A 26,067-nucleotide genomic window follows, 5' to 3' on the forward strand; every position below is an offset into this window, starting at 1 on the left:
CAACACCTGCATTAACTGGTATATAGTAAGAGATTTTTTCAAGTCAGATGAGAGATCTTATGTTAAAGTCGTTGTGGGTAGCAAATAAATATGTTTACTAACAATCAATTGCAGAGGTTTTCCTTAAGTTTTTCAAGTTATCAAGAATATATATTGAAATCAACACTAAACAAAGCCAGTTTTGTTAGGCAAAACTAGACAAAAACATAAACTGAGTATGAATAAATGAGAGCCAAACAGCTTTACAGCAAAATTCTCTTTCCTGAGAGGCAATGTTATACTCAAAACCTGCTGAAGTGTCAAGTGATGTTATTTTATAAGAAGGAAAACCTAAAGTTTACAAGCGCTTTGAACATTAACTCCTAAGCTACTGTCAAACGTTGCTGCTGTTCACATGATCATGATTAAAACGACACCTAACGCACACACAACTGCATGAATAAATAGTTTAAGATGAGCCAGACGCGTTAAGGTTAATTCAAGACTATATTAGGCTGTTTCATTTTCTGGAAGCATTTAGTTTAGCCGTTCTCATCTGTGTTACAGAAAGGCACTTGAGGGTTTTTCCAGCTCAGAACATCGAGCACTTTACAGATTTGTTTACATTTTGAAATTAGTTTCAAAGAAAGCATGTTTCTAGGAATGCTAGGCAAATCTGTTGGGAACGAAGGGTGTGCTCCAACCAACATTAAAGCAGCAGTAGATCACATTTCAGGAAGTCCCAATTGTTCAATGTTTCTGTAACAGCTGTGGCCAACATGAACCATAATTTGAAATCCTATAAATGCCTCAAAACCTAAGTGCATTTTATCAGGAAGGGAATACATTGAAGCAAAATACACCACCACCACCACAAATACCTGCCTTGTAAATTACTGAAAATACATAATTATAAATCTTGTTTCTTTCAGCACTGTTCCTTTGCAACAATTTCTTTCAAGATAGAAACTTATCTTCTTTCAGGAACCCACGGATGTCAAACAGTAACCCATATCTGGAATTAGCTTCCAAGTTGTCCATCAGCACTAATTAAACTAATTCCAAACAACTTTCATCACTTTGCCCAGCAAAGGCCAGTCTTGTGTTGAAGAAAAAAGAAAGAAGCCAAGACACCTGCTCCCACTCCCATCTCTGACATGCTGGCACCATAAGTGCCAGTAAAGCCTCTCTGACACCTTCCTCTGAACTCGACAGAAAGACATCAGAAAGAATCATGAAAATAAATCCACCATTTGTAGAACGAAAATAAAATCTGAAATCTTTGGAACAGGAACAATAAGAAAATGAGCAAACAGAAAGCTATTGCCACCTGTCATTAACCTCCCTTGTACTTCAGCCGGTAGCCGACCACGTGCTACCCCAAGCTCCCCAGTGATCAAACCCCAAATTCTGCCAGCTGAGGAGCACTTCTCTTACAGGACAACTGCAATGTGTAATAACAACACTTCTAAGAAGCATGGAAAGAGTCTGTTCTCCAGTGACAAGAAGAAAGCTCAGCTATTGGATTTCCACCCAAACATAGCAATCCCATGAATCAGAAATAGATGTTCCACAGCGTCAGCGCCTCAGCTACACAACACACTGTACAAAAACAGCAGCTCACTGCAGCATGTAGCGCTCAGCTCATGACAGACTTGTATTCATCACAGAACTAAGAGAATGTGTTGTCTGGATTGTCTTGGACACAAAGTCCTTTCAGATGAAGCTGCTCCCTTCCAAAACACAGAGCTGATCTGCCCTGTTATACCAACCCTCACCTCTCCAGGCAAGGAAACCAGAACCCGCAGGTGAACATATCACTTAAGTCAGAGCAAATATGTCACGGCACTGTTATTTTGGCCACCCTCAGGCACCTGGAGGAGCACACGGGGCCAGAGAGTCTGTGTGAAAGGAAGACCACAAACGTATGCTCAGATTTGGCAGAAACAGGGCTGTGTCACACCGAACCTGCATAGGCTTTCTTCTGCCAGCCACCCTGAAAGCAGGCTCTTCTGACTCGTGTGTACAGGTGATGACACCAATTTGGTATTTGGGTTTGGGAAATCAAGGCAAACCGGCAACAGATTACAAACCCTGTATCAACTACCCACCCGTCACAAATCCTCTAAACAGTTTTAAATCTCCGTTGGGATTTCTAAATCTGCCCAAATGAACCCCTTAATATTTAATTCCCATGAAACGTTGGTGTTCAAAAATCTGTATACATCACATTAAAGTTTTAATTAAAGCCTTATCCTGGCTACAGTATTATCAGTGTTATTTTGAGGGTATTAACTAAAATCAAATACTTGATTAGGGTGATTAACTCATAACCACATGCACTTTTCAATATCCCACCAATGCAAGCAAAACAGCTTCAAAACAGCTGAAGTTGTTCATCCCTTCACAGTTGTTCACATTTTGCATTCCCGTTCTTGCTCGGCCTGACTGGGAATATGATCTCCGTTTTGGGAATACAATCAGAAAACACAAATCAATTTTGTAGACGCATTTTTCCCTAATAAATTATTTTGCTGAAAAATAAAGCGATCCCTATCATCGTTCTCCAGAAGAGCAATTCTTGTTGACTAGCTAGGCAGAGAAAAGTGCTCAAAAAGGGAAAGATAAGTAAACCACCACATTTCAGATTTAAAGTTCAGGAATAAAGCTGACCTAGCAAGCTATTTTAAACTGCTTCTTGAAACAGATAGCAACGCTTTCAAAAATTTACATTCCCATACAGATCATAAAATTATAGCAGCTGGAGCTGCTCTGGCCTACACTCCTACCTAGAAAAATAATCAAGCAAAACAAATGTATGCTGTGTTTAAACAATTATGGAGCAGTTTCCCAGCATACCTTGCCTTATTTGCTCAAACTTTTCTTGACAAAAACCTACTTTTACTTCTTATTCTGAATCAAAGTTTTACTTGGAAGATAAAGTAGAAGATAACAAAGGTTAATAGGAAACCATTTTACAATTCTGAAAGCTAACAGGTAAACCTACCAGATAAAGATTAGGAGGCAACATATTTGCCAAAATTTGCTGTGTTTTAATACCAGACTTCCCACAGTTGTCTCAAGGGATGTGAAGTTCCAACCCAAATCACAGGCTCAGTGCAGTAGTTCCATTTAAAAGACATTAATTGAAAAAGAAGTCAAAACATTCGTGGTTACTTCTGACAGCTGTTTTTAGAACTCTAGCACACTGGCAGAAATATACCCGAGATTTCTTTTTGGATAGGAAGCCCTCCTTTAGAAAAAGATAAAAGTCTGCAGTGAGTATGTAGTGAGCTGCCAAAGGAGAAACCATGGCAAGTAAATAGTTACTCTGCTTTTGCTCAGTTTGTAGATTCTGTTTAGCTGCAGTTCATGATCTGAGTCCCAAGAGCGTGCAAGTTAGCCTGACAGCTTATGCATTGCTGTTATCTGATTTTCCGACATGTTAATTTGTGCCTTTTTTTTCCCCCCCAGGAGTACACTCCATTTTTTGGAGCATTAGATACATTTGGCAAAAGTTCTAATGATTTAGTGAAAAGGGACCGGTCCAGATCTTTTTAAGGCTATTTCTGCCTGCATTACAGACACTCTCATTTTGCTTTACAAGTGCACCGCACCGGCAGCTTCTAACATGTTCAGCTCCTATCATGTCCAAAGGCCTGAACATTTTGTTAGTTCTGACTAAATGTTAAATCTCAGACTAAATGTCAGTTGACACGTGCCTGTAGGATTCGAATAGTGTGCACGCTGCCAATTATTCACATAAAAGAGCAATCAGCCATGGGATATGTCCCACAACAGCAGTACCACTCATTTGCTGGTATGTGAATTGCTGTACTTCAGTAATATGCACGGGGGACAGTGAAAGAGGTTGGCGACTGCACAACACAAAGGAAAGGCAAAATTGTTCATGGCACACGAAGCACTTAACACGCTCAAATACTTAAAGATCTTCTGAAACAGTTTTGAAATACAGATTACAGCATCCAGGCACAGCAAAGGAGTTAAGGACTATGTAGCAACTCCAAACCTTTGGTTCTCGTGGTCAAAACAAACTAACTGGCTATCCCTAACCTTCAACACCTAGTGTCATTCCTTGCAGTCTGATATTGCTACCAGCCTTCCAGTTAGCACCAACTACAAGGTGGTATTTCAGAACCTTTACGCTTTCTAAAGGGCGGGATTTTCCTTTTTGTTTAAAAACATCTGTCATGTGGCGGGGAAATACAAACCCAGAAAAACAGTCTGGAAAGCATGCTTTCCTATGACCATATCCATGTACAGTAAGGATGGATGCTGTCAAATCAAGATGCCTCAATCAAAGAGCTGAAGAAAAAAACAAAAAAGATATTGAGACATCCTAATTTAAAAGATGATGGTTCAGAAAACAGCTGTGATGAGAGCACAGAGGCAATCAAAGCTATGACACACCAAGATCAAGAGCACACACCAGAACGCCTGAAGCTACCACCTCAGGAAACATGCAAGACGACCAGACCAGCTGGAGTCCTTGGGTAACCCAGACAGGAGCACTTAATCCCTTTGGTAAAACAGCAGCCATAGAGAAACACCATTCCGTTCACCAGCATCCCTAGTAGGAACTGACGGGCACTTGTATGGGAAAGGCTGAGGGATAGGTACCAAGGGATCGCTGGCTTTGCTCCCACTAGCTTTTGCTGCTTTCAAGGACAGGAGAAGCAGCTGCAGTTATTTTGCCTGCTCTGCGTCAATGAGCTAAGAAACAATTTATATACAGATACTCTTTCTCCAGTAACAAACTCGAAATTCGTTCTCTCTAAACTACTGCTCAAATAGCAAACTTCAGACTCCATACAGTGAAGACTAATTCATTCTTCTAAAGCGCTATCTCCGAGATACATTACAGGCTTTCATCCTGATGGCTGACATTCTAAAGAGGTTTTGAATTAAATTATTTGCTAAAACAGGCACTGTCTGGCACTGTGTGAGATTAGTTCTACTCAGCACACACTTGGGATCGTGAACTGCAGAAAACTGTAAATTCATGGCCTAAGTATAGCACATTCCAAATAACTTACTGATACCTTCATAGTGCAGTGTAATATTTTATCCCAGGACCACAATGCACTTCATGCTGCTGAGTTAGAGGTTATTTTAGACTCCTTTTGCTTTTGAGAAGCAAGGCTCCATTTCCCCAATTAATGTGATCCAAGACTCTCAGATCTTCTTTTGCAGGATGAATGATATCTCCCAGCACCACCATGGGAGAAGAGCTGCATTCCTATACCATTGCAGTGACTCAGGTGGTTTTTATTTTTCAAAAATACCAACCTCCTGCCCAAGAAGATAAGTAAAAAATGTCTCAACAGGTTATGTTTTGGAATCCATCTATTGCACTCTGCTTTTTGCTTCATGAAAAAAGTAATTTCACCTTGAGAGGTGAGCTGCATTTTTTTCTCCAAAGCCCTGCTACAGCAAAACATTCGCCTCTCACAGACTGAAAGCTCATATTTAAGCATCTCCACAAACGCCTTCAGTCTTAAAACCGTTCTTCTCCAAACTCAGTTTTGTGCAGCTCCCTGGACTTCTGAGCTAGCACAAAAAACATACTCTGCTTACATCGAATGCATAACTGCAGACCAAACCTGCCAGCACTGCACGTGACCACCTTACGGAAATTGAGGACAATTATCGTGCTGGCAACAGAACAAAAGGTTTTAATGCTGACCAATACATATTCAACACTAATGGCGCACCAGTCCTTTTGGGGATGTCTGCAGATGAATGGTCATTTCCAGTAATTTAACTTAGTGGACCCTATAGGTATTAAGGAATATATAAAAATGGTGTTCATAAGAAACTGAAGCAACAGCACTGTAGGTTTTCAAGTGCTCATATCCTATCATTAGGATGGCTCACAAGTTCTCCTTAGATCCAATCAAAGCCTTAACAGTGTATGTGTTTTTACTGCACTCACTTGTGCGACTGGTCGCAGATGCAACAGGAACGCAACCATAAATGAGCAGAGATGAAAGAGAAGGAATGTGTGTAATTACCTCATGTGAAAACAATTCTAAATGAAGCCTTTTGCAATATGTAAAATATTAACTACCCTTTCTTTCTCAAGCTTAAAATATATATTCCAAATTGCTATACAGGCATACAGCTTTAATCTCCAAGTACCACCATCAAGTACAAATAATTTCACTTAATATTGTGAGATATAAAAAATATTTATTATTCATTGCAATTAATACACCTGTTTTTCACTTATTTTTGCAACTTGCAATGCACACCAGCTTTTTTTTTTTATCTGACCAGTTGGTACAACAAACAGTTCTTCAATTATTTAGATAAATGGTCTGCCTAGGAGTGCACTTGAAATGTGAGCATTTAAGAAAAACTTTAGACCAACAGATCTATAAAAATAAAACAGATTTCCAGTCACACTGAGAACTCCCTACTATGACACAGACCCCACTGGCTCCACCATGGAATAAAGAAAAAAAAGTTTCTGTAACTTAAATATTGTTTAAATTCCTAAATTCTTATCTATTATGCTGTATGTCCATGTACACAACACTATGACAAACAAAAAGAGCAGTACATGCTAGAACATGAAATGCTAGAGAAAATTAGTAGGTGTAGCAGCCTACTAGACATGTGAATGCCTTGCATAGTGTTCATTCTTGCTGGGTTATAAATTAATATAATCATACAAGTTAATGACGTATAATATTTCACAAACAGAGCCCTGTGCAGAAAGGGGAAAGCTTATTTGTGCAAGTGTCACATCCTCTGGACCGTATTTTGCACAGCAATTTCTTCTATAGAAGTAGCATTATACTGCCAAGCCTTATGTTTGCCATGAATGCATTTGAAATATATCCAAGGTATGAGACAGTTTTTCCCTTCTCTCTGCTGTAGCTGTTCTTTTTATTGAGGCTCAATGGCCAGTGACAAACAGCAACATCTCAAAAGGAGAATATGGGGCTGACCAATCACGAAGTACTGTCACTCATAGAGGCACCCTTTTCTGTGGTAGAACATAAAAGCATGAAAAATGTGTTTCTAAATTACTTTTAGGTGAAGGAATAAACGAGTATATAGCTCTGTCCTTTCTTCCCTTGTGGCTGTTCTGTATAGAAATAATAAGAAATGAGAGCTTCTCCAAAGCTTCGAATTAGAAGATGATGTTAAATCATCAAAATACATTATATCTGGTCAACAACCTTCAAGTGGAGCTGCAAAGCTTAATAAGTAATCTTCACATCAAACAACTGTAAATGATAAATCCAAAATTTAGCTGCTTACTCACACACCAACATCTTCCGTCAACAACTCCAGTTTCTCTTAAGGTGTGTGCATACACTAAATTCAGGATGCTGACAGATTATTTCCATTTAGCATCACTGAGGAAAGCCTGGTCTCTTTGAAAGACTGCACCTTCCCTTTCAGAGCAGCTAATATCGTTCAAAATGCAGAGTTCTGAAGTCAGGACCCAAAAGGGAAAGGAAAGACCTCAGGAAAGAGTGTACTCATCCAAATGGAAGTTTTGAAGCATAATCTGTTATTACTTGAATTCACCACTTTGTATCATAGGTCAACAGAAGCTGATACATGTCCTGCAGTGCGAAACACAATAAAACCTGACTTTACCTGGCATGTATCTTCTGAACACAAATTTCTGTAGCTACACGAAATACACATCTACACATAAGCTGAAAATTTTTAGAATGCAAACATGTAAAGACAAAAAACGTTGAATAATGTAAAAAATGTCTATTTTGTACTGCTTTATCTATGCAATGCCCCGAGGGTGGCTCTTAATAATTTTATTCATAAACGTAATTCTGTATTTAAGATTAGAATTGAGGCCATGAGACAAATGTATAGTTCTTATTCAAGTAGAACAAATGGCTGCACACCTTACATCATCTCACATTTAGCATTACTCAACACTTGCAGCCCTTACAATACAAAAAATGTACTTCCTGCTAGGTAGAAGGCACTACGCTGGATAGGCTAGAAAAGAAACGCCTTCACCTTGTCAGGCAGAATCCTGGGAATAAAAAGGGGAAGACAACTTGAAACCATCTAATCCTTATTTCTCCTAAACAGAAAGATGCAAATGTCTGTTTGGTTTTTATACTTTATCCCCCCCAAACTGGAATACAGGTATGTAACAGCAACATACATATGTGATGATGATCTGCTTCCCTCAGTTCTCCCTCACCATAACACAGGGAAATACAATATATTTCTTTGCCACAGATGCCTCAAAACCCCTGCTCCTTTTCTACAACAGTATTTTCAGTTATGTTGACTTCTCAATGTCACTTTGCTTCATCCTTTCAGATCAACTCCTACTAGCGCATTTTCCTTTGGGTGTATTCAGTCATTAACCACAAACATCCACTTTCCAATTAAATTAGAGGGCCAAAGAAACAATGCTAATTCAGGAGAATAGTTACTGCCACTGATACAGCTCCCAGCCCAGCCAGCTGATGCTTCTCTCTGGAGACAGGACCAGACTACACAAACAGTCTCTGCAGAGATTATCAGGCTTCCATGTGCTCCTGTGCCTGGAAGTAAACCAGATTCCATGCCCCTTTCTACCCCAAAAAGAGACAATATAAAATAAGTGTGTAGTGTGTTGAATATGAGAGAACCCCCCTGCCACTGCTAGGGAAATAGATTTCTTTTTCTAAATACCACATTGATTATGGAAAGAAAATATACGGCTACTTAAAAATCTACTTGATATTTAAACCCATTAAATTTTAATAAATAAAATTTAAAGAGAAAGGCATCAAGGTATATTTTTACCTGGACATCATACAGAGCTACAATGTTCTCATGCTGAAGTTCCTGTAAAACAAAATATTTATATTATGGAAATAGCCTGTTATTATTTTAAATTTAATATACCAGGTGATAAGCAAAGATAACCAAGTTTTACAAAGAAGGGTAGTATATTTTTTAGACCATTCAATGGAATTTGGAGGAAACCCCAGCTATTTAGACTAAATTTAAACTGATAGAAAATTAGACAGTATCTTCAGAGGTCAAAAAAGATCTGGTTCAAGATTTATTTTCTATATCTTGTTATAGAAAATGTTACAACACATGATCCTTTAATGAATACTGAAAACTGACTAAATTTAATTATAGTCTCAAACAATTTATTGTTTAGGGGAGTAACCAACTATGCTATTTTCAAGCCAACCTTCTTATTTTACAATAAAGTGGAAAACAAGCCAAATAACATCAACTACAACTTGCATGACAACTCATGCAATTATTTGTAACTGTACAAAACAAAAGCAACACTTTGCTAAGCACTTGCAACACACTAATAGACACAAGGCTGCAATTTCTAGTGTGCAATATACAAACTAGAATAGAATATATATACCTGCATATAAAATATCTCAAGAAAGTTGGAAACAGCACTGAACTTGACAGCAGCACTGATTATTATTGCAAAGCTACATCAAATGAGACTCAGTGAAGTTCAGAGAGTGGAGAATGGTAAGACACTATTCAAGCAGACATTTCCATAAAATGCACTGAAGAACTAAATGATGCTCAATTTCCTTCATTAAAGCCACGCTACATTTTTGAAGTGAATTATCTCAGAAGTGGGAAGTCTGCCCCAGGAATCACATTCAGCATGCCAATTTAAGTTTTCAAGGCATTTTTGAGGAGAGAGAAAAAAGAAAAAAAGAAGAAGGATCAAGGACCTGTGTTTTACCCTCTGCTGTGACTGTACAGCTTGGGAAAGGTGGTGCAACACTAGGCATCCTGAAGGACAAAGCTTTCCGTATGTGCAGTAAAAGCACATACTGGTTCTACGACAGTTTTTCACTTGTAACAACAAAAACATGCCCTTAACCTGTTCCAAGAGCATTTCCAGAACTAAAAAAGCATTTTTTTTTTTATCTTTTTAGTTCTGTATTTCTTCCGGAACTAATAAAGATGCAAAAGGCATAGTAACAATCACTGTGATACCGCACATGACCCAGAATGAACTGCGTCAAAAGTCTCTTTTCCTTTTCAAGTAAAGCAGCTTTAAAAATCACTGCAATTAACATACCTTTAAGATTTTTATTTCTTTTCCAAGTAGGATTTGTGACTTTGACAAGTTCTTTTTGTTAATACTCTTTATGGCTACTTCCCAATCCGTCTTCTGCAAACAACCAAAAAAGTATCATCAGTTTAAAACATATATATATACATATTTAACTTTATGCACTAACAAGTATCTAGTGAAGCACAAGAGCAGCGAGATCACCCCTACTCTACCCACCGGTGATTACTACATCACATGACACCATTAAGAACTATTTCATTCCACAACAGTGCAGGCAGCTATTAAAAACCGGCTGCAGCTAGACTGCATTTTCATGGATTTAAAAGCATTAAAAAAAAATATTACAACAAAAATAATCATATCTGATTTGCTCTTCAGTCTTGTCCCAATGATGAAGTCACTTTTATTCTCTCTTAGACTTCTCAGTTTTGGCCTCCTTACACTCCACAGCTGAAAACTGCACGAGCATCTGGTTTTTACATAAATATATAGTTTATTTATTGTATGTTTATACACTGCCTAAAAATAAATTGTCTTTGGCATCCTCCATTGGCCTTCAAAGCTTCTAATGCCTTTTTTTTTTTTTTTAACTCAAAAATCTCTGTGCTGTGCCCTTCCAAGTTCCTCCCCCCAGGGTCGGCGTGCAGTCTTGTTTTCTGGAAAGCACAGCACTCCAGGCACCAGCCCCAGAATAAACTCTCGCAGCATCAAGAAACCCAACTATGAAGATCCGGGGTGATCGGCGAGCCACGGCAGGAAACCAGACACCTCTGAATTTCGGAAATCTTCCTGCCAGGCCCCCAGGAGACAATTTTACACCGGGTCCCCCTCTCCCCGGCCGGGTAAATGTGCCCCTGCTGACAAACAAAGGGCTCGGCTCCCCTGCAGCTGCAACTGCCGGCTCGCCGTTATGTTAGGAAGCTACCAAACAGCAGGGAGGAGAGGTGAGAACACGGCTTAGCCGGGCGTTTTGTTGACGTTTTTATTAAACCATCATAAAAAAAAAAGAAATCGCTTGGCGAGGCCGGGTGACGGCGGCTCGCCTCAGGCCGCCGCAGGGCCCACCTCCGGGCCCCACCGCCCCCGGCCCGCTACCTCAGAGCCCACCCCGCACCTTTTTGCCTTTTATTTTCCCTCCCCCAACCCCAGAAGTCCCCGAAGGCCCCCCGCAGCTGTCCCCCCACCCCCGGCAGGGGCTCCTCAGAGCCGCGGCCCCTCCGAGCGACCCCGGCCCGGCCCGGCGGGGGTTGTGTAACCGGCTGCGGGCCGAGCCCGCCGCTGTGGTATTTATTTACCTTGCGGTGGCGACCTTTGAAGACCACAGCAAAGGCTCCGTGTCCTATCAGGTCCTTCTTGCTGTACTCAAAGTCCCCCACCACCTCCATCATCCCTCAGGGGGGCATGAAGCCCCGGGAAGGGGTGGTAGGAAAACAAAAGGGGCTCTTCCTCCAGCCGAGGCAGCTACAGCCGCCTCACGGCAGCCGGCGGCGGGCTGGGAGCCTGCCCCTCTCCTGCCTGCCCCCGGCGGCCGGGGCAGCTCCTCTCATCCCGCGGGGGCAGCCGCAGACCCCCCGGCCGGCGGGGCTGCTGCAGGGCGTCTCCGAGGCGAGGGGCTCCGTCAGGCATGGGGAGGGGAAGGGAGGCTCTCAGGGGCCGGCCGTGAGGGGACAGCTCGGCATCGGCGCCGGGACGAGGGGGCTTAGCTCAGCGGGGAAGGGGGCTCGGCGCCCTGCCGCTGCCCGCCCCCATGGCCCCGCCACAGCGGGGGCTGCCGGCGCCGCGGCCCCTCTCAGGGAGCGAGCCCCGGAGCATCCAGCGGGGAGAGGGGGGAGGCAAGGCCCGCGGCTCCGAGGAGGGCTGGCGTTGTCTCCTCGTCCCCCGAGGGAGAGGAGCGAGCAGGGAGGGTGCAGATAGGAGGCTCTCTGGCTGCCACCGCCTTCCGGGGCTCCCGCTGCTCGGCCAAGCGCTTCTTTTGCGATCCGCACACCTCCAGCCCCGGCTCCGACTGCCCAAAGCTCCGCGCCACCCCGCGCCTTTTATAGGCCGCATCGCGCAGGCCCCAGCGCTCGGCTTCTTCCGCCGGCGGCCAAAGAGTGCCTCACCCCGTTTAACCCGGCGGGAGCGCGAGGCGCGGTCCCTCCGCCGCCATCTCCTCAGGAGCCCGGCGGCGCCTCAGGGCCCCGCCGCCATCACCTCAGGGCTCCGGTGGCGCCTCAGGGACCCCCGCGCCCCCACACCCGGCGCTGGGGGAGCCAAAGCTGCTGTGCTCAGACCCCCCCCCTCGTCCCCTCAGGGGACACGTCCTCGTCCCAGCACCTGGGGGAGCTCAGGCTGAGGCAAAATTCGAGTTTCAGCCCCTGCCTCGCCTGGAAATCGCTTCTAACGCGGCACTTGGGCCGCTTCCTCAGCCACCTCCGGCCCTCCTGAAATGAGGGACAAAACTGAGGGGCCACCAGGAGAGGGGAACCCTGCTCACACCACAAACTGAGGCAGGGTGAGGAGCCGTGCTGTGAGGCAGCAGCAGAGGTAGGAAGGCAGAGGTTAGCTCATCCTGCCCGGCATTGCTGCCAGGGCGGTGACACTGCTTACCCAGCGCCTCATGGCTCACCCTCAGCCCCGACCCTGCTCCTTTTGTAAGCCAGATTCTACATCAGAAGAAACTTAAAGGAATGGAGAAGCAACTGAGGAGCACGCAGGCAAAATGCTAATACAGGTAAGCGCTGCAAGCCAAAGACACTTCTCATGTTGCTTGATCTCCTCATGCAGAGAATGGCCATTCTAATTTGCACCCTCTTCCCCCCAGCACTTCTAGATCAGCCTTGGGCAGTTTTCAGCAACAAATACAAACAAAAAAACCACCCCCCAACAAAACCAAACAAAAAATCACACCATACGTCACACCATACACCAGTCACATGGAGACTTTGACCTTCACCTCCAGATCTACATAATTATGCTCCTTTCCTTTCCTCACTGCTCTTTCATTTCCTCTCTCTCTCTCTGCGTTTTCTATCATGCCACCTCAGCATCCAGGTTTCACGTGTACGAGACATTTCAGGCCACCCAAATATCCCCATCTGCCCCGGATACCGTTGGCACTCTGATCACTACACATGGCAGCAGCAATCATTAACCCATCTGGCTGCGTGCCATCAAAGGGGCAGGCGGCTGCCAGACACAGCACTACTTGGGATTTGGGCAGTTACAGGCACCACAAGATGCACTTTGGGGTCTTGTCAGGCCAGATCTCAGACCCCACACACCTGCACTGCTCCTTCTCTCTTGGGGTCTGCTTTCAGTGCTGCTAGATGAAAATAGTGACCTAGCAGTTACACAGTTGTCTCTCTGATTATTCTTTACTTATCTCCCTTCACTTACTGTAATTCAAACCCAAGAACTACTAGAGTGGTGTGCCATGTCAAAAACTCCACGGTTAAAGACTGCTCCAGAGATAACACACCTGCATAAGAAATATTTAGCAAGAGATAAATAAGAGAATACTGACAGCTTTATGAAGGATGTTTTAAGCTCTAAGCGTTACATAGAGGCACCAGAAGAATCCTGACACATCTATTTTGTGCCGCAGAGAATTAAGAACTTTAAAAAATCCCTCAAGATCAAATTCACCCTTTATTTTCTGAAGTTCTGAGTACCGATGCAAAATTCCTTTGTGGCACTAACCTAACAAATGAACAAATAGACAAAAAAAGAAAAACACAAAGTGAAGCTGAACAAATAATTTCAGCAGCTCAGAACACCACTGTAGAAGGAATAAATGAGATGTAAAAATATTCTAAGTTAATCATAAATTAAGGTGTTGGTAGTAACACAAGCACTTTCTAGGATGTACTCACAATGCCCCTTTAAAACCAGGAAAAAGCCCACAAGTCTCAATGTGTTAAATATTCTGACTCACAAAATAATTTCCCTCAGAACTGGCTGTTTATTGCCATCCACTGATTCTCACATTCAGTATTAATCCTCTCAGCATCAGTGTGTATCACCCCAAAGTCTAAGTCACAAACTGCGTTTTAGGGAATATAATAAATAAATAAATAAATAAATATCCCTTTTGAACTGAGAAAGCCACTTTAGGAATTTCTAAACCACCTGCTCTGCATTACACTTCAAAAATGAGACACGTTTCCCTTTGGTAGCAGCCTGTCTGATGTCCTTTTGTCCTCATTATAGGGCTGGAGCCCTCAAGCAGGTTTATTTCAGCACAGCAAGGACAAAACAGCAAGGAGTGGCAAGGAGATTTGACCAGAATAACTAAATACACTGGCGTAGCACTGGGATTTGAACAGGATCTGAGGGGCTGAGATCTGAAAAACCACTCAATGAAGGGCTGTGAGATTTGCATGCAGGTCATTCATTTGAACTGGCTCCTTGTTAAGTCTTTGGGAGAGTTTCTAGATGTCAATATTTCCAGCGTTATGACTACAACAAACCTATTTACAAACAGCACCTTCCCTTGCTTTTGCTACTGAAAGAGGTTGGAGATGAAGCGGACTGTATTCACCTGCCTCTCCTAGAGAGCCTCCTTCCTGGAGATGCTGGGAGAGCAACACACGATAACCTGCAGGGCTTGTGCTGCTCCTCCCTCCCCCAGAACACACACACAGATTCACCACTTAGCACTAACAGGCAGCAGCAGCCCTGCAGCACTCGGAGGGATGCAGCTTTGTGCTCTGACAAAGTCATGCAGCACAACAATAAATTACCCAGCGCACTCAAAAGGCACAGCTGGGCAGTGGGCACTAGCACCGTGGTCTAAGAGGCCACGATGATTCTTCAAAAGCAGAGTACTGTGTGCTGAGTTTATTTCCTTACTATCATTGCCTGGGCAATGGCAAGACTTACAAAAACTATCAGCCAGCTGCAGTTCAGCAAGGACAACCAACCTTCAGGGTGAGGAAAACAAAAAATAACATTACTGGAAAGGTATTTGTAGCTCTCTCCTACCTGCACTACATTGATTTGGCCAAATTAGCCCCTCAGATGTGAGCTGGAACTCTTGATCACGAGAGACACAGATCTGGGAAGGAATTAGCACCTTCCACATTGCTTGCCTGAGCGCACAGAAGTGTGCTTTCATCTGGCAGGAGTTCCCCACTACACAGACATCACTGTTCTGAGTTTCCATAGTACCTTCATCAAAAGCACTGATGGCCTTTATGGTAAACCCTTACCACCATACCACCAAAATGCAGCCATTTCTGAGGGAAACACGACCTGAATGGTGCCTAGGTTCACCCAAAGAAAAGCAGAGAGAAGATTGCTTCTTCTAATACTGATGCAGAATAAAGATGATACAGATTTTCTTCCTGTTCATTAAAATATCTTTTTTGCATCTCTCTCCAGACAATAAGTATGCACATGGAAGTTAAATTACTGATCTGGGAAAATAATCAAGAGATCAGCTGAGTCAAGCAGAACATGAACGCGTGACTGCAAGGAACCAGGATCTTGGGAGCACAACTTGCAACACCACTTCACCAGCCTTCCTGCCTGGGTAAGCAGAACACACAGCCCTGAGAACGATTTTCAGAGGGATGCTAAAGCCCCACTTATCTAAATCTACCCCCAGGGGACAGGAACCTGTCACCTTTCCCACTCCTCTCAGCTCTATCCTGGTCTGCCTACTTCATCCTAGGTTCTCTCACTGTTCTCTTCTCTCCTTCCCTCCCTGCATCATACTTGGGAATTTAATCAAGACAGGTAAGCCTTTCTCAGCAGACTGGCATGTTTCCCAGTCCTTATCACCACTGTCCTCCCTACTGGGGATTTGTAATAAAATTAATGGTGGCACAAGATGAGTTATCACAGCTTTTAAAGGAGAAAGTGTCCGATGGCTCTGTGGGAGAAGCACTGTATCAGCGGAATACACTTAAAATTACTCTTACAGTATCAGTGAAAAATAAGGTCCTTTTGGTAGGCATACCTGTGTGGTATGCTTAATAAGTAACCTGGGTGAAACTGGATTGAAATGCAGCCGTACATCCTGAGTTTCCTATTGCACTGGATTTAAAAACTTCAGTCCTTAAAGCACGCTTTTTGCTAAGTGTAGCTAGGTAGATCCTTGAGTAGGTACAAAGCAATCAAAGCTCGTGCTTGGCCTTTGACAAAAAGTTACATCTTATCCACTAACCAGATCTGCAACCGCAACTCTAAAAATTAGCTAATTAAAGCTCCCATTGCCAGGAGAGAGAGGGTGATCAAGTGCTACTTTGTCTCCTGCCAGAAAAGAGCCACCCCCGAAGCAAAGGGCAGCGGCTGTTTCCCAGCACACAAGTCAGTAAACTGTAGAGCGTGGCCCGAGAAATGCCACTTTCAAATAAAACGGGGAGGAGTGTTATGGGATTGCTTGGGAATACAGCTGGAAAGGGGCCAGCACTTAGTATGCATGAAGGCTGGTCCTGTATGAATGATAGAAATGGGAGCAGCTGCTTAGGATAGGAAAATACAATTTGGTCTCTGTGAGAACTCATCACATGGCATGGTTCAAAATCGACTCACAAACAGGTCAAAGAACAATTAAGGTAGGTGGTGTTCTCTGTTTTTTTTTTTTTCTTTGGCGTGAACTTACAGGCCCTCCCTTTCTTCAAGAGTTCTCATTTTGCTTTGGGAAAGGTTTGTGCCCCAGCACAAAGTGGGTTTTAATCAGGCTCTGCTCTGCGCCTAATATTACAGAAGTAAGAGTCTGAAGGTATGGCAGGAGCTAACCTAGGTCAGGAGCATGGCCAGAAGGCACAGCAGTGGCTTTGTGTTGGAAATCAGTGGACAAGGAATTGGTATTTAGGTACACAAACACAGCCAAGCCAGTACCTGCAGGATCACTTCTCCCATTTTGGAAAAATCACCACTTCCAACACAAAATGCGTCACAGATCAGTGGGGCACAGCGACCCTGTGCAGCCCACAGAAAGAGTCACACGCTACCAGGAGCTGCAGAGGCTCCTGCTTGCAGCAAGTCAAACCACAGGACAAAGACAGAGCTGAACTCCAGAAGATGGGTTGTTTCCCCTAAAAAACTGCACAACAAAGATTTTTCAGCTGTGACCGGAGCTCTGCCAGCTGCATGCACACTCCTCTCCTTCCCAAGGGCATGGCAGTCTGGAGAGGACAGAATTATCAGCTACAGTTTTAAATCATCCTCTGCCCTAACGTTTACCTTAGCAAATTACGAAAGGCTTTGTTTATGCAGATGGACACAACATGGCCTTCAGTGCCAGCAAGAACCAGCTAGAGGAAGCATATGAATGAGAAAGCAGGTACAGGATATTGAGTCCTTCTCAAAAGATCCCATGAAGATAGAGCCCGCTGATTTGCCTGGCTGAGAAAGACACTAACAACAAAAGGAACCAGTTTGTGTTCTCAGTTGTACTACAGATGTAACACTTTGTTCCAGTGCTTTGCTCATCTGAACACTTGCAGACAAGCAAACAGTCATGACTGCACCATCCCCTCTTAATTCTCCAAAGCAATCCTGCCAGCAGGAATAAAAGCCTAAAATGCATCTTCTGCAACTGGGAACTCTGTTCTGAGTGGCGGTAATCACTGAGGAACAACCACAGTATGAGGGCTATGCAGAATGTCTTGGTCTTCATGCTAATTTGCTGCAATTAAAATCTGACAATATATTCTCTACTCCTTATTAATCACCCCCTGATTTTCACTGTTTTATAACCATCCTGGAAATAAAAACTTAAATCCAGATCTATTTGCCTCACAATTGCTGGAAGCCCAAAGTGACTTATAAAAAGGCTCGTAAGCAAGCTTACAAATATATAAAACTGACAGTGAATCCCTCTCACCCACTGGGCACGTAAACACACTTGAGAAATTCCAGAAGGAGCCAACTCTGTGCAATAGAAGTTTTGCCATTTACTGTGACAGCCCCAGCCCTGCTGTCAGCACGTATCCAGGGCAAGGGCCATTCAACAACCAGAATGCCTCTGGCTCCATCCTTCCCCCTCTCCATCCCTTCCTTATTTCCTCCCTAGAAGTGGATGGGAAATGAGCACCTTGTTCAGAGGCACAGATGCCTCATTTTCTCATTTCAAAGAGCCACTGAGACCTGAAAACTCAGCACAGCTCTAGCAGTAGTTTGCAGTCCATGCCTGTTGCACCCAGGCCTGAATGGATGAACAAATAGTTTGCTGTTGTCGACGAGAAGGATCACTGACAGATAATGGTTGGCACAGTTCATGGGCATGTAGGCTGAATGGAAAGCCAAAACCTTACTGGAATAACGAGGAACCCCCAAGATTTTATTCTCAGCAGATCTTTGTCCCAGGCACGCAGCCGAGCACAATTCTGCAACATAATGATGTGCTGTATTTCCCCCTTCCTCTCCCTCTTTGCTTTTACCTTCCAAAGGGGCAGAACACTGTAAGGCTGAAATTTCAATAAAAAGAACGCTGAGATGGAGACAGATGAGATATCCCTCCTGTAATGTTCAGAGGAAATCATCCCGCAAAGCACAGCTCTTAATAAGAACTGGAATTAAAATTTCCTTAAATAAATATAAGGAAAGAGTCCATGAGAGACAGCAGGTAACAGGAACAAGGAGACGTGCTCAGGTCAGCCTCTGCTGTCCATCACCTTGCCGATCTCCCAGACGGATCGAGCCAACGGGCAGGGCAGCTTAGGACCAGACTGGTGGCTTCATGTCGCTGCTCCTATCTACGCCATCTGTGGACAGAAAGAGCTGCTGAGTCTCTGCGGTCTGGCACCAGTGCTGCTGCATGGCCTAGTGCGAGAGCGGCACCGCAAGGACCTTGAGACCCGGTTCATTCGTCAGCTGTGCTCAAATGGCAATCAGCTCACAGGAATTTGTCTGTCTGCATAATTGGGAGACAGAGCAAGGTGAGAAAGGAAGGCTCTGACCGATTGGTACAACTGCTCCTTTCCCCCCCTCCAGCCCCCTACGGGAGCCAAAACATCTGAGTCAAGTTTCACCACTGACGGCTCAGTTGGAGGGACTCTGCTTTCTAGTCATCTCCCAGGGGACAGCAGCAGTCCCTGCTCTGAGGCAGGTCAGGTCTGAGCTGGGACATGGCCTGTGCTGTACTCTCAGCAAGGAGAGAGCACGCCCTAACCGTGCAGGTCTCTGCAACGGAACTGCAGATGTGGAGTGGCTGTGACTTCCTCAACGGACGGACCACAGGTTACTTACATCCGCAAACACTTATCCTTCCCTCCGCTTGCTACCCTTTGTCCATCTGGGCTCCAGTCTGTTGCAAACACCTAGCACAAGGAAAGTCCCAGTTAATTCTGCTGTCCCTGGCAGAGTCAGCATTCCTACCCCTCTCAAGCACCTCGGCTTGACCACTCACCTCGTCCGCATGGCCGGGAAGATCAATGGCCAGTTTCTTTGTCTCAGCATCCCAAACCTTCAGTGTGCTGTCACTGCTCCCGCTCACCAGCAAGCGGCTGTCAGCTGACCAGGCGATCTGATACACGGCCGAGACGTGTCCCCTCAGTGCTGTCAGGTACCTGGGGCAGAGGAGACATGACCAAAAATTGAAACAGATTTGTTTCAAACCTGCCCTTGCCTTGTCTTCATGCTTCTACGCTGATTGCAAGCAAGTGCTTTGGAGCCCAGAACACTCAATCCATCTCACACTCGGCACATGTAGGGCAGTCAATTGTATAAAGTCAATTCAATCTGTCTAGAACTCCTCCCAGACAGGCTCAGAGCCTTCTTGAGGACAGGCCCTTCATCTCAACTCCTCCAAGAAACCCTTACCCAGCAGGCAACTCTGCAGCATCACTGTAAAGGTAACTCCTTCCTCTCTAGCTGAGCAGAAACATGCCTGGATGTAGAAAGACCATTAAAACTACTGACATGAAGTCAGAGCTCATCAGTACGAAGGAGAATAAGGGAAGGACTGCTGCCCCACGGAGCTCACCAACACTCTAGAAGGTTAAAAGCTAGATTACAGGGACATCCAAACACCAACAGCACCACTTGTAACTACAAGAATTTGCATCATCCAGAACAAGCTGTTCCCTGGCATGGGCACTGTTTAAACTGGGTCAGTCTGCAGCGTGCAATGCACACATCTTCAGGAGAGCAGCCGAGTGGAACATCCCACCCCACCGCAGCCGTGCCTGCCCCAGAGAACCTGTCCTGCAGCAGACAGCGTGTGCCACACAGGTGCCAGGCAGCACTGTGGCTGGGTAACAGCAGAATCCCACGCACTCAACTAAGCACAGACCTTACAGCACATGAGGAGCCCAACAAGGGACTTCCCAAGGGCAAAGAAACAGGAGCAGAATTTCTGTGAGTGAGCTAAGGCTACAGAGATGCTGAACACAGCAGGGAGCTGCTGACGGTGGCACTGGGGCACTGCCCATCTCTGCGTAACCTGCACATCACACGCAGACCCAACACAAACACCACCTCCGTGAGAGGACAGAAGAAACTCACTTTCCTGTCCTGCCATCCCAGAGCTTTATCGACTTGTCAAAGGAAGCACTAGCTATTATCCGCGTGTCTGGCGAGAACAGGACTTGGTTAATCAGTGCCTGGTGGCCTGTCATTCTCTCCAGTGGCTTCTTGTCTTCTGCTGGCTTCCAAAGAAACAGCGTGAAATCATCTGATCCTGAGACGAGCCTTTCTGGTCCTGAGCCCTGAGAAAGGGATGACAGAACCCAATTCTCATCAGAGCTAGGTGTGAACAGCCTGGAAACACACCCAACACCCAACTGTGTGCGTTTACTGCTTCCACCAGTACTAGTGTTACAAACCATGGCAAGGGCAAACTTTGCAATGGGACTTACCCTGACTTTTTCATACCTCTGCCGTGCCTTTTCCTTCAGTTCTGCCACTAGAAGAGAAAGGGAGAGGGCTAAGAAGAAAGACTTGGAACTGTGGGGAGAAAAGCAACATTATAATCCTATGATGCCAATTCCAGTCCTGACTCTTGTGGGCCAAGCAAACACATTTGTGACTGTTCAACCTCTTCCTCTTTGCCAGGAACCACACTGGGAGCTGAAGCCTCTGAACTCAAGGTAGTCTCATGCCCCAGACTGCTCAACTCTGCGCATGCACAAGGAGTATCACAGCTGTCAGCATGACCGACACCAGCACAGAGTCTGCTCCCAGCTCTGAAGACTGCTTCAGCTCCTGGCAGCATTAAGAGGTCTTGCTGCCTCCTCCACCCTACAACGCAGCGCTGCACTTACAGGAGCCGTTCACATCCTGTGGGTTGATGGTGGCTTCAGCAGGTTCGAAGGCGCCAGTGCGGAGAACGTAGTCGGTGCTAAGGGCCATGGTGTTCACCCAGTGAGCGTGGCCCTGCAAGGTGCGGCAGAGGACACCCTGGAAACAAAACCACACGCTTAAGAGAGGGATGGGCAGCACAGAACCAGACAGCACTTCAACCCACGCCAGGAGGAGCGGACAAAGCTCCAATGCCACGTGCAGCCCCCTTGGTCAGCAGGCCACAGGGCTGCCTGCCCCACTTACATCCTGGCTCCTCCAGACTTTGATGGTTCTGTCCTGGGAGGAGGAGTAGAGCAAGCCATCGCCACCCCACTTCACGCACGTCACCGACTGCGTGTGGCCCGTCAGGATTTTGTCACACCTGCCCATCAACGTGTCCCAGATGCGGACGCTGCCATCCTTGGAGGCACTTGCCAGGTAGCGGCACTCCGGGTTTCTGGGAAAGAAGACCGTCAAATCCACATGCACTGCAGGCACAGCTAAGATCTTACTCCGTCAGCCTCAGAGGATTTAAGAGCCCAGAAGTTTCTAAAATACAACGTTCTCTTTTGGCTTAACAACCGAGAGAGGCCAGGCAGAGGCAACTACAAAGAACCAGATCCCACAGGCAGGGGACCAGCAGACAGATGCATCCCTCCAAACCAACTCTTGGGCTGAAAAGGATGCTCGCTGCCTCCTGCTGCATTGCTGCTCTCAGGAGTTTCCCTTTTGTCTCCCTTTAGCTGTCTGTTGACAGCAAACCATCTTCAAAGAAAAAGCAAAACCAAGCAGCACAACGCTAAGCCAAGCAGTCAGGAGATTTAGTAACAACTGACAGCACCACTGGCCACATCGACGGCATGAGGGCAGTGCTGGGGTGAGGAAGAACACAGCCCTTCCTCTTGTGCAGCTGGCTGGAGACGGGGAAGTCGAGCTCTGGCAGGGTTGTCTCCCAGCTCTCCATTTCCTGATCCTCCTTTATAATCAGTTTTTGCAAATCCAATTAATTGTTTGCTGGAGTTTCCTACCAGCAAATTCAATTTGCAGGGCTCTGCTCTGAAGGGACCCTTTTTTTCCTTCTTTATTTCTATAATGGCTTGGATTATTGGCTATAACTGTCCCCCCTCACCCACCCCTCCCAGACAGAGCTTTAGCCGATCCAAGGGATAAGGAGATTGCAGAGTTAATCAGCCCTCAAGATAAACAAACAGAGGCAATCAGGATGCAGGAGGGCAGAACAGGAGTGCTCTGCACAGGCTGAACTCAGACTACACGCTCGTAGGTTTTCCTGCTCCCATCTCAGCACACTGAGCAGCTTGTCCAGCACTGAAAACATCAAGCCCTTTCCATTGGCAGGTACCTCGTTTATACGGGGTGAGGGGAGCAGAGACACAGCCCAGCAGCAGCTTCCCCTGCACCCTCACAGGGACTGCGAGCAGCGGCTGTGACTCCTGAGCTGGATGCCTTTTTCCTGCCCCACCTCACAGGACGTTCTGCTGCACACGCTCCCTCTGTGCACCATAACAGGAGAAAGGCAAACAGGAGGAATGCCCTTCAGGTCAAGCTGGTCTTTTCCTTAAAAGTAACGGGGCAGAAGGGCTGGGCTGGCCCCTCACTTACATGTGGAGCGGCTCCCAGCACAGGCACGTGATCCATTTGGAGTGGCCAGCGAGAACCCGGCCGATCTGATTGCCGGTGGCTGGGTCCCAGAGAAATATCTGCCCGAGAGAAAGCAAGAGGGTCGTGTCAGGCCACACATCATGTGAATCCCAGGAATGTCGAGGCTCCATTTAGAAAGGATAGGTGTCCCCAGTCTTGTGGGGCTGCGATTTACGTTGGCACACATAGCAGAACGGGAAGAGAGCAGGACTGGATGCCTTTGCAGATCCCAGCAGCAATCAGCTGATGTCTCAGTGCATGAGACCCGATCGCCCTTCTCTCTGCTTTAGATGCTGCTGTTACAAAAATATCTGCCTCAACCCAAAAGCAATCCAGGTCTCCAGAAAGCCAGCCTGAGCCTTTGACATTCTGCGCCAGAGAGTTGGTGAATGTTTACAGAGCATGATGAAAGCCAGAGAGTGCTAAATGCTACTTATTATCGGATTCTGTGGGCGGGACACATGCTAGTTTTCTGTTGTTTTTTCCCTCTCTATATAAATGCTCATCCAAAGAGCCAAGGCATTAGTCATCTGCTACTTAAGAACCTGGGAAAAACAGAGAACGAGCAGCTCCCTGGGTTAAACTGAAGCCAGAACCTGCCTGTTTCCTTGGGCTCGTGTCACAGTGGCCTTCCAGAGCAGCTGCACAGACAGTGAGCCCAGGACAGCGCCGCTTGGCAGCTCTGCAGCCGCTCTCTGTGCTCCCAGACTGTCCGAAGGTCAGAGCAAGCGAAGGTCCCGCTGCACCCCAAGTAACTGACTCGCTTGTAATTGCACCCAAGAGCCCCTGCTTCCCCAGGCATTTCTGGAAGCTGCTTAGGCACATGTTTTTTGCCCCACAGCTGGGGAAGGGCCCCCTTTGCATTCCTGTAAGAGGGAATTTGTCTGTCTCTCAGCGGGAGCAGCGAAACAGGCTGCCACTGCATGTCTGGGTCATGCAAACAGCAACCCTGGTTTGGCCGCGCAACACCCTGCTTGCTCCAGACACCTCCCTCGTGATGGAGCCGTCTGCCAAGGGCCATGTCCAAATCCTGGACTCTTTCCTGTACAGAGGCAAAAGCATCTGCCACGAGACAGCAGGGCTCGGCGGCGAGACTGCTGCAACAGAAACAAAGCCCTGCCTGGCACAGCTGAGGCACAGGCCAGCTCGGAGCCACTACTCGCAGCCACTATGAAGCATCCGCACGCAGAGCTCTTTCAGGGCACAGGAAATCCTGCTCCGAATGACTGGACACTTGCCTTGCCCGAGCTGCCAAAGAAAACAAGTCTTCGCCCCTAAAGCCCCTGGCACCCACTTTGCAGGTTGCGTTTTGCTTCAGACCAGAGCTGCGCAGGGTCTCCTGGGCAAGGCCACTCTGCACTCCCCCAGATTCCCCCCCAGCCCAGCTGCTGGGGCACCACGGGACCACGGAGCCAGCACCCACCTGGCTGTTCTTGCAGCCCGAGGCCAACTTCTTGCCGTCAGGAGACCAGGCGATGCTGAGCACCCAGTGCCGGTGACCTGGCAGAGAAAGCGTGAGCAAGAGTGAGCGGAGAGCTGCACCGACCTGGCCCCAGCATGCAGCACCCCCAGGACAAGAGAAAGAGCATCCTGCATGTTCCTCATCCCTTCTTCACTTCAGTAATGGAACAGAGCAACTCTCCTCCAAGGGAAGGTGCCACGTGGCTGGCACAGCACCCAAGGGCTGCTCTGTGTCCCCCTGGGCAGGGGGAAGGATCCCTGCGGGCCTTCAGGAGCCGCCCCCTGGCACACCCCACACCCACCTTTGGCTGTGAACTGCGGCGTCTCCGTGCTGAGGTCCCAGAAGCGGACCGTGGTGTCTCCAGAGCCACTCGCCAGGTACCTGCGACAGGAGAAAGAGCCAGGCTCAGCACGGTGACCCTGCCTTGCCCCGAGCCCCCCGCCGGCACCCAGCCCCTCGTACTTTCCCGTGGGGCTGAAGGCGACAGAGATGACAGCCTCGGTGTGCCCCTCCAGGGAGCTGGTGCAGCGGGTCACTGCCCGCACCCTGAACACCGCCTGCGGCTGGTAGACGATGTCCAGCACCTTCTCTGTCTCCACCGCCTGCCCCGCCAAGGTCTTCTCCAGCGACACCACGATCTCGGCATCGCGGAAGAAGAAGGCCAAGGGCACCGGTTCGTCCTGCAAGAGAAGGGGCAGGAGCGATAGCGCGGGGCAGCCCGGGTGCCGGGACGCCTCGTGCCCCCCGGCCTCACCTCCTGCAGCAGCGCGTTGCACACCAGCTGCAGCTCTCCCGGCGTGATGCGGAGCGGGACATCGAAGGGGGACCCCAGGGGCTCCCCGGATTCATCGCGGAACTGGATCAGGAGCCGCTCCACGTCCTCGGGAGGCGCCGCGCCCTGCGGGACAGCGGGCTCAGCGCCGGGACCCCGGCAGCACAGCCTGGGGGCACGGCGGGGCCCAGACCCCCCGCGCCGGGCCGGCAGCGGCCCCCCTTAGCGAGCACCCCACCGAGGGACGGGGCCCTACGGGGGACCCCCAGGGCAGCCAGGGGGTCCCGGAGCGCCCCGTCCCCCCCCGGTGCCCCCCTCACCGCCATGTGCGCGCTGCTGCCCGCGTGCGCCGGAAGCGGCCGCGCCGCCGGGGCGGGACCGGGGGGAGCCGGGCGCGGCGCTGCTGCCCCCCGGCGGCCGGCGGGGGCTCGGGGAAACGCGGGTTCGAGACCCCCCTGAGCACGGACTCGGTCCCCGCCGGTCATGGCTTTCCCGGTAGTGGCCACCGAGATGTTTTTTTAATACCTTTCTCACACGTAACGCTGTAAAAGCATAAGGAGGCTCCTAGATTGTTACATTGTCGTGTACAAAAATAAGGTAATTCCGCAGCCTGTGCCTTGCCCGTGTTAGTAGGAGGGCTGGGCTGCAGACTGGAGTGTTTTATCCGCCATAAAAAAACACTGGCTCCATGGGCTCCGCACCAAGGACAGAGACTCAACCCTGCTATGCAAAACACAGCAAGAAATACAGCATCTCCTGTCCCACCCAGCACAAACCAGTGACAAGCATGGCAAGCATCAGGTGTCCGTAGCCTCCAGCACTCTATCAAAATTCAATACTGCCTACACACAGAAGAGGGAAACCAAACCAACCACAGAATACTGTCTTACCAGTTCGCCACCATTC

General features: G+C 47.2%; 2 protein-coding genes across 3 annotated transcripts in view; both read right to left on the reverse strand.

The window, feature by feature from the left end:
- ULK2 (unc-51 like autophagy activating kinase 2) overlaps positions 1–12,086 on the reverse strand; it is a 39,746-nt gene extending 27,660 nt beyond the window's left edge. The window contains exons 1-3 of the mRNA XM_068655676.1: positions 11,350–12,086; positions 10,058–10,150; positions 8,788–8,829 (exon numbers count right to left, since the gene is read on the reverse strand). Coding sequence (XP_068511777.1) covers positions 8,788–8,829; positions 10,058–10,150; positions 11,350–11,442 — 228 coding nt within the window. The 5' untranslated portion in view covers positions 11,443–12,086. The remainder of the gene's footprint in view (positions 1–8,787; positions 8,830–10,057; positions 10,151–11,349) is intronic.
- Positions 12,087–18,300: 6,214 nt separating this feature from the next.
- On the reverse strand, positions 18,301–25,572 carry NLE1 (notchless homolog 1). Of its 2 annotated transcripts, XM_068655684.1 has the most exons (13): positions 25,482–25,572; positions 25,144–25,287; positions 24,852–25,069; positions 24,691–24,770; positions 24,351–24,427; positions 22,889–22,986; positions 21,533–21,725; positions 21,250–21,385; positions 20,845–20,891; positions 20,492–20,694; positions 19,395–19,554; positions 19,235–19,305; positions 18,301–18,750 (listed from the first exon to the last, which is right to left on the reverse strand). In XM_068655684.1, the coding sequence occupies exons 1-13, from the start codon at positions 25,485–25,487 to the stop codon at positions 18,738–18,740; spliced, it is 1,446 nt and encodes a 481-aa protein (XP_068511785.1). In that variant the 5' UTR covers positions 25,488–25,572; the 3' UTR covers positions 18,301–18,737. The 2 variants fall into 2 exon arrangements, with proteins under 2 accessions (XP_068511785.1, XP_068511786.1); XM_068655685.1 differs by lacking the exons at positions 22,889–22,986; positions 24,351–24,427; positions 24,691–24,770; ... (1 more) ...; positions 25,144–25,287; positions 25,482–25,572 and adding an exon at positions 22,629–22,653.
- Positions 25,573–26,067: the final 495 nt, after the last annotated feature.

The sequence above is a fragment of the Anas acuta genome, chromosome 19, assembly GCF_963932015.1.
Source record: "Anas acuta chromosome 19, bAnaAcu1.1, whole genome shotgun sequence".
Lineage (NCBI taxonomy): Eukaryota > Metazoa > Chordata > Aves > Anseriformes > Anatidae > Anas > Anas acuta.

What these genes read in the sequence shown, in the direction of transcription:
- NLE1 (XM_068655684.1), bottom strand. An exon ending in CGGGCTGCAAGAACAGCCAG is followed by an intron (nt 22,987 to 24,350) that starts GTGGGTGCTGGC and finishes TCTCTCGGGCAG; the next exon opens with ATATTTCTCTGGGACCCAGC. An exon ending in TTCCCGGCCATGCGGACGAG is followed by an intron (nt 19,306 to 19,394) that starts GTGAGTGGTCAA and finishes TCCTTGTGCTAG; the next exon opens with GTGTTTGCAACAGACTGGAG.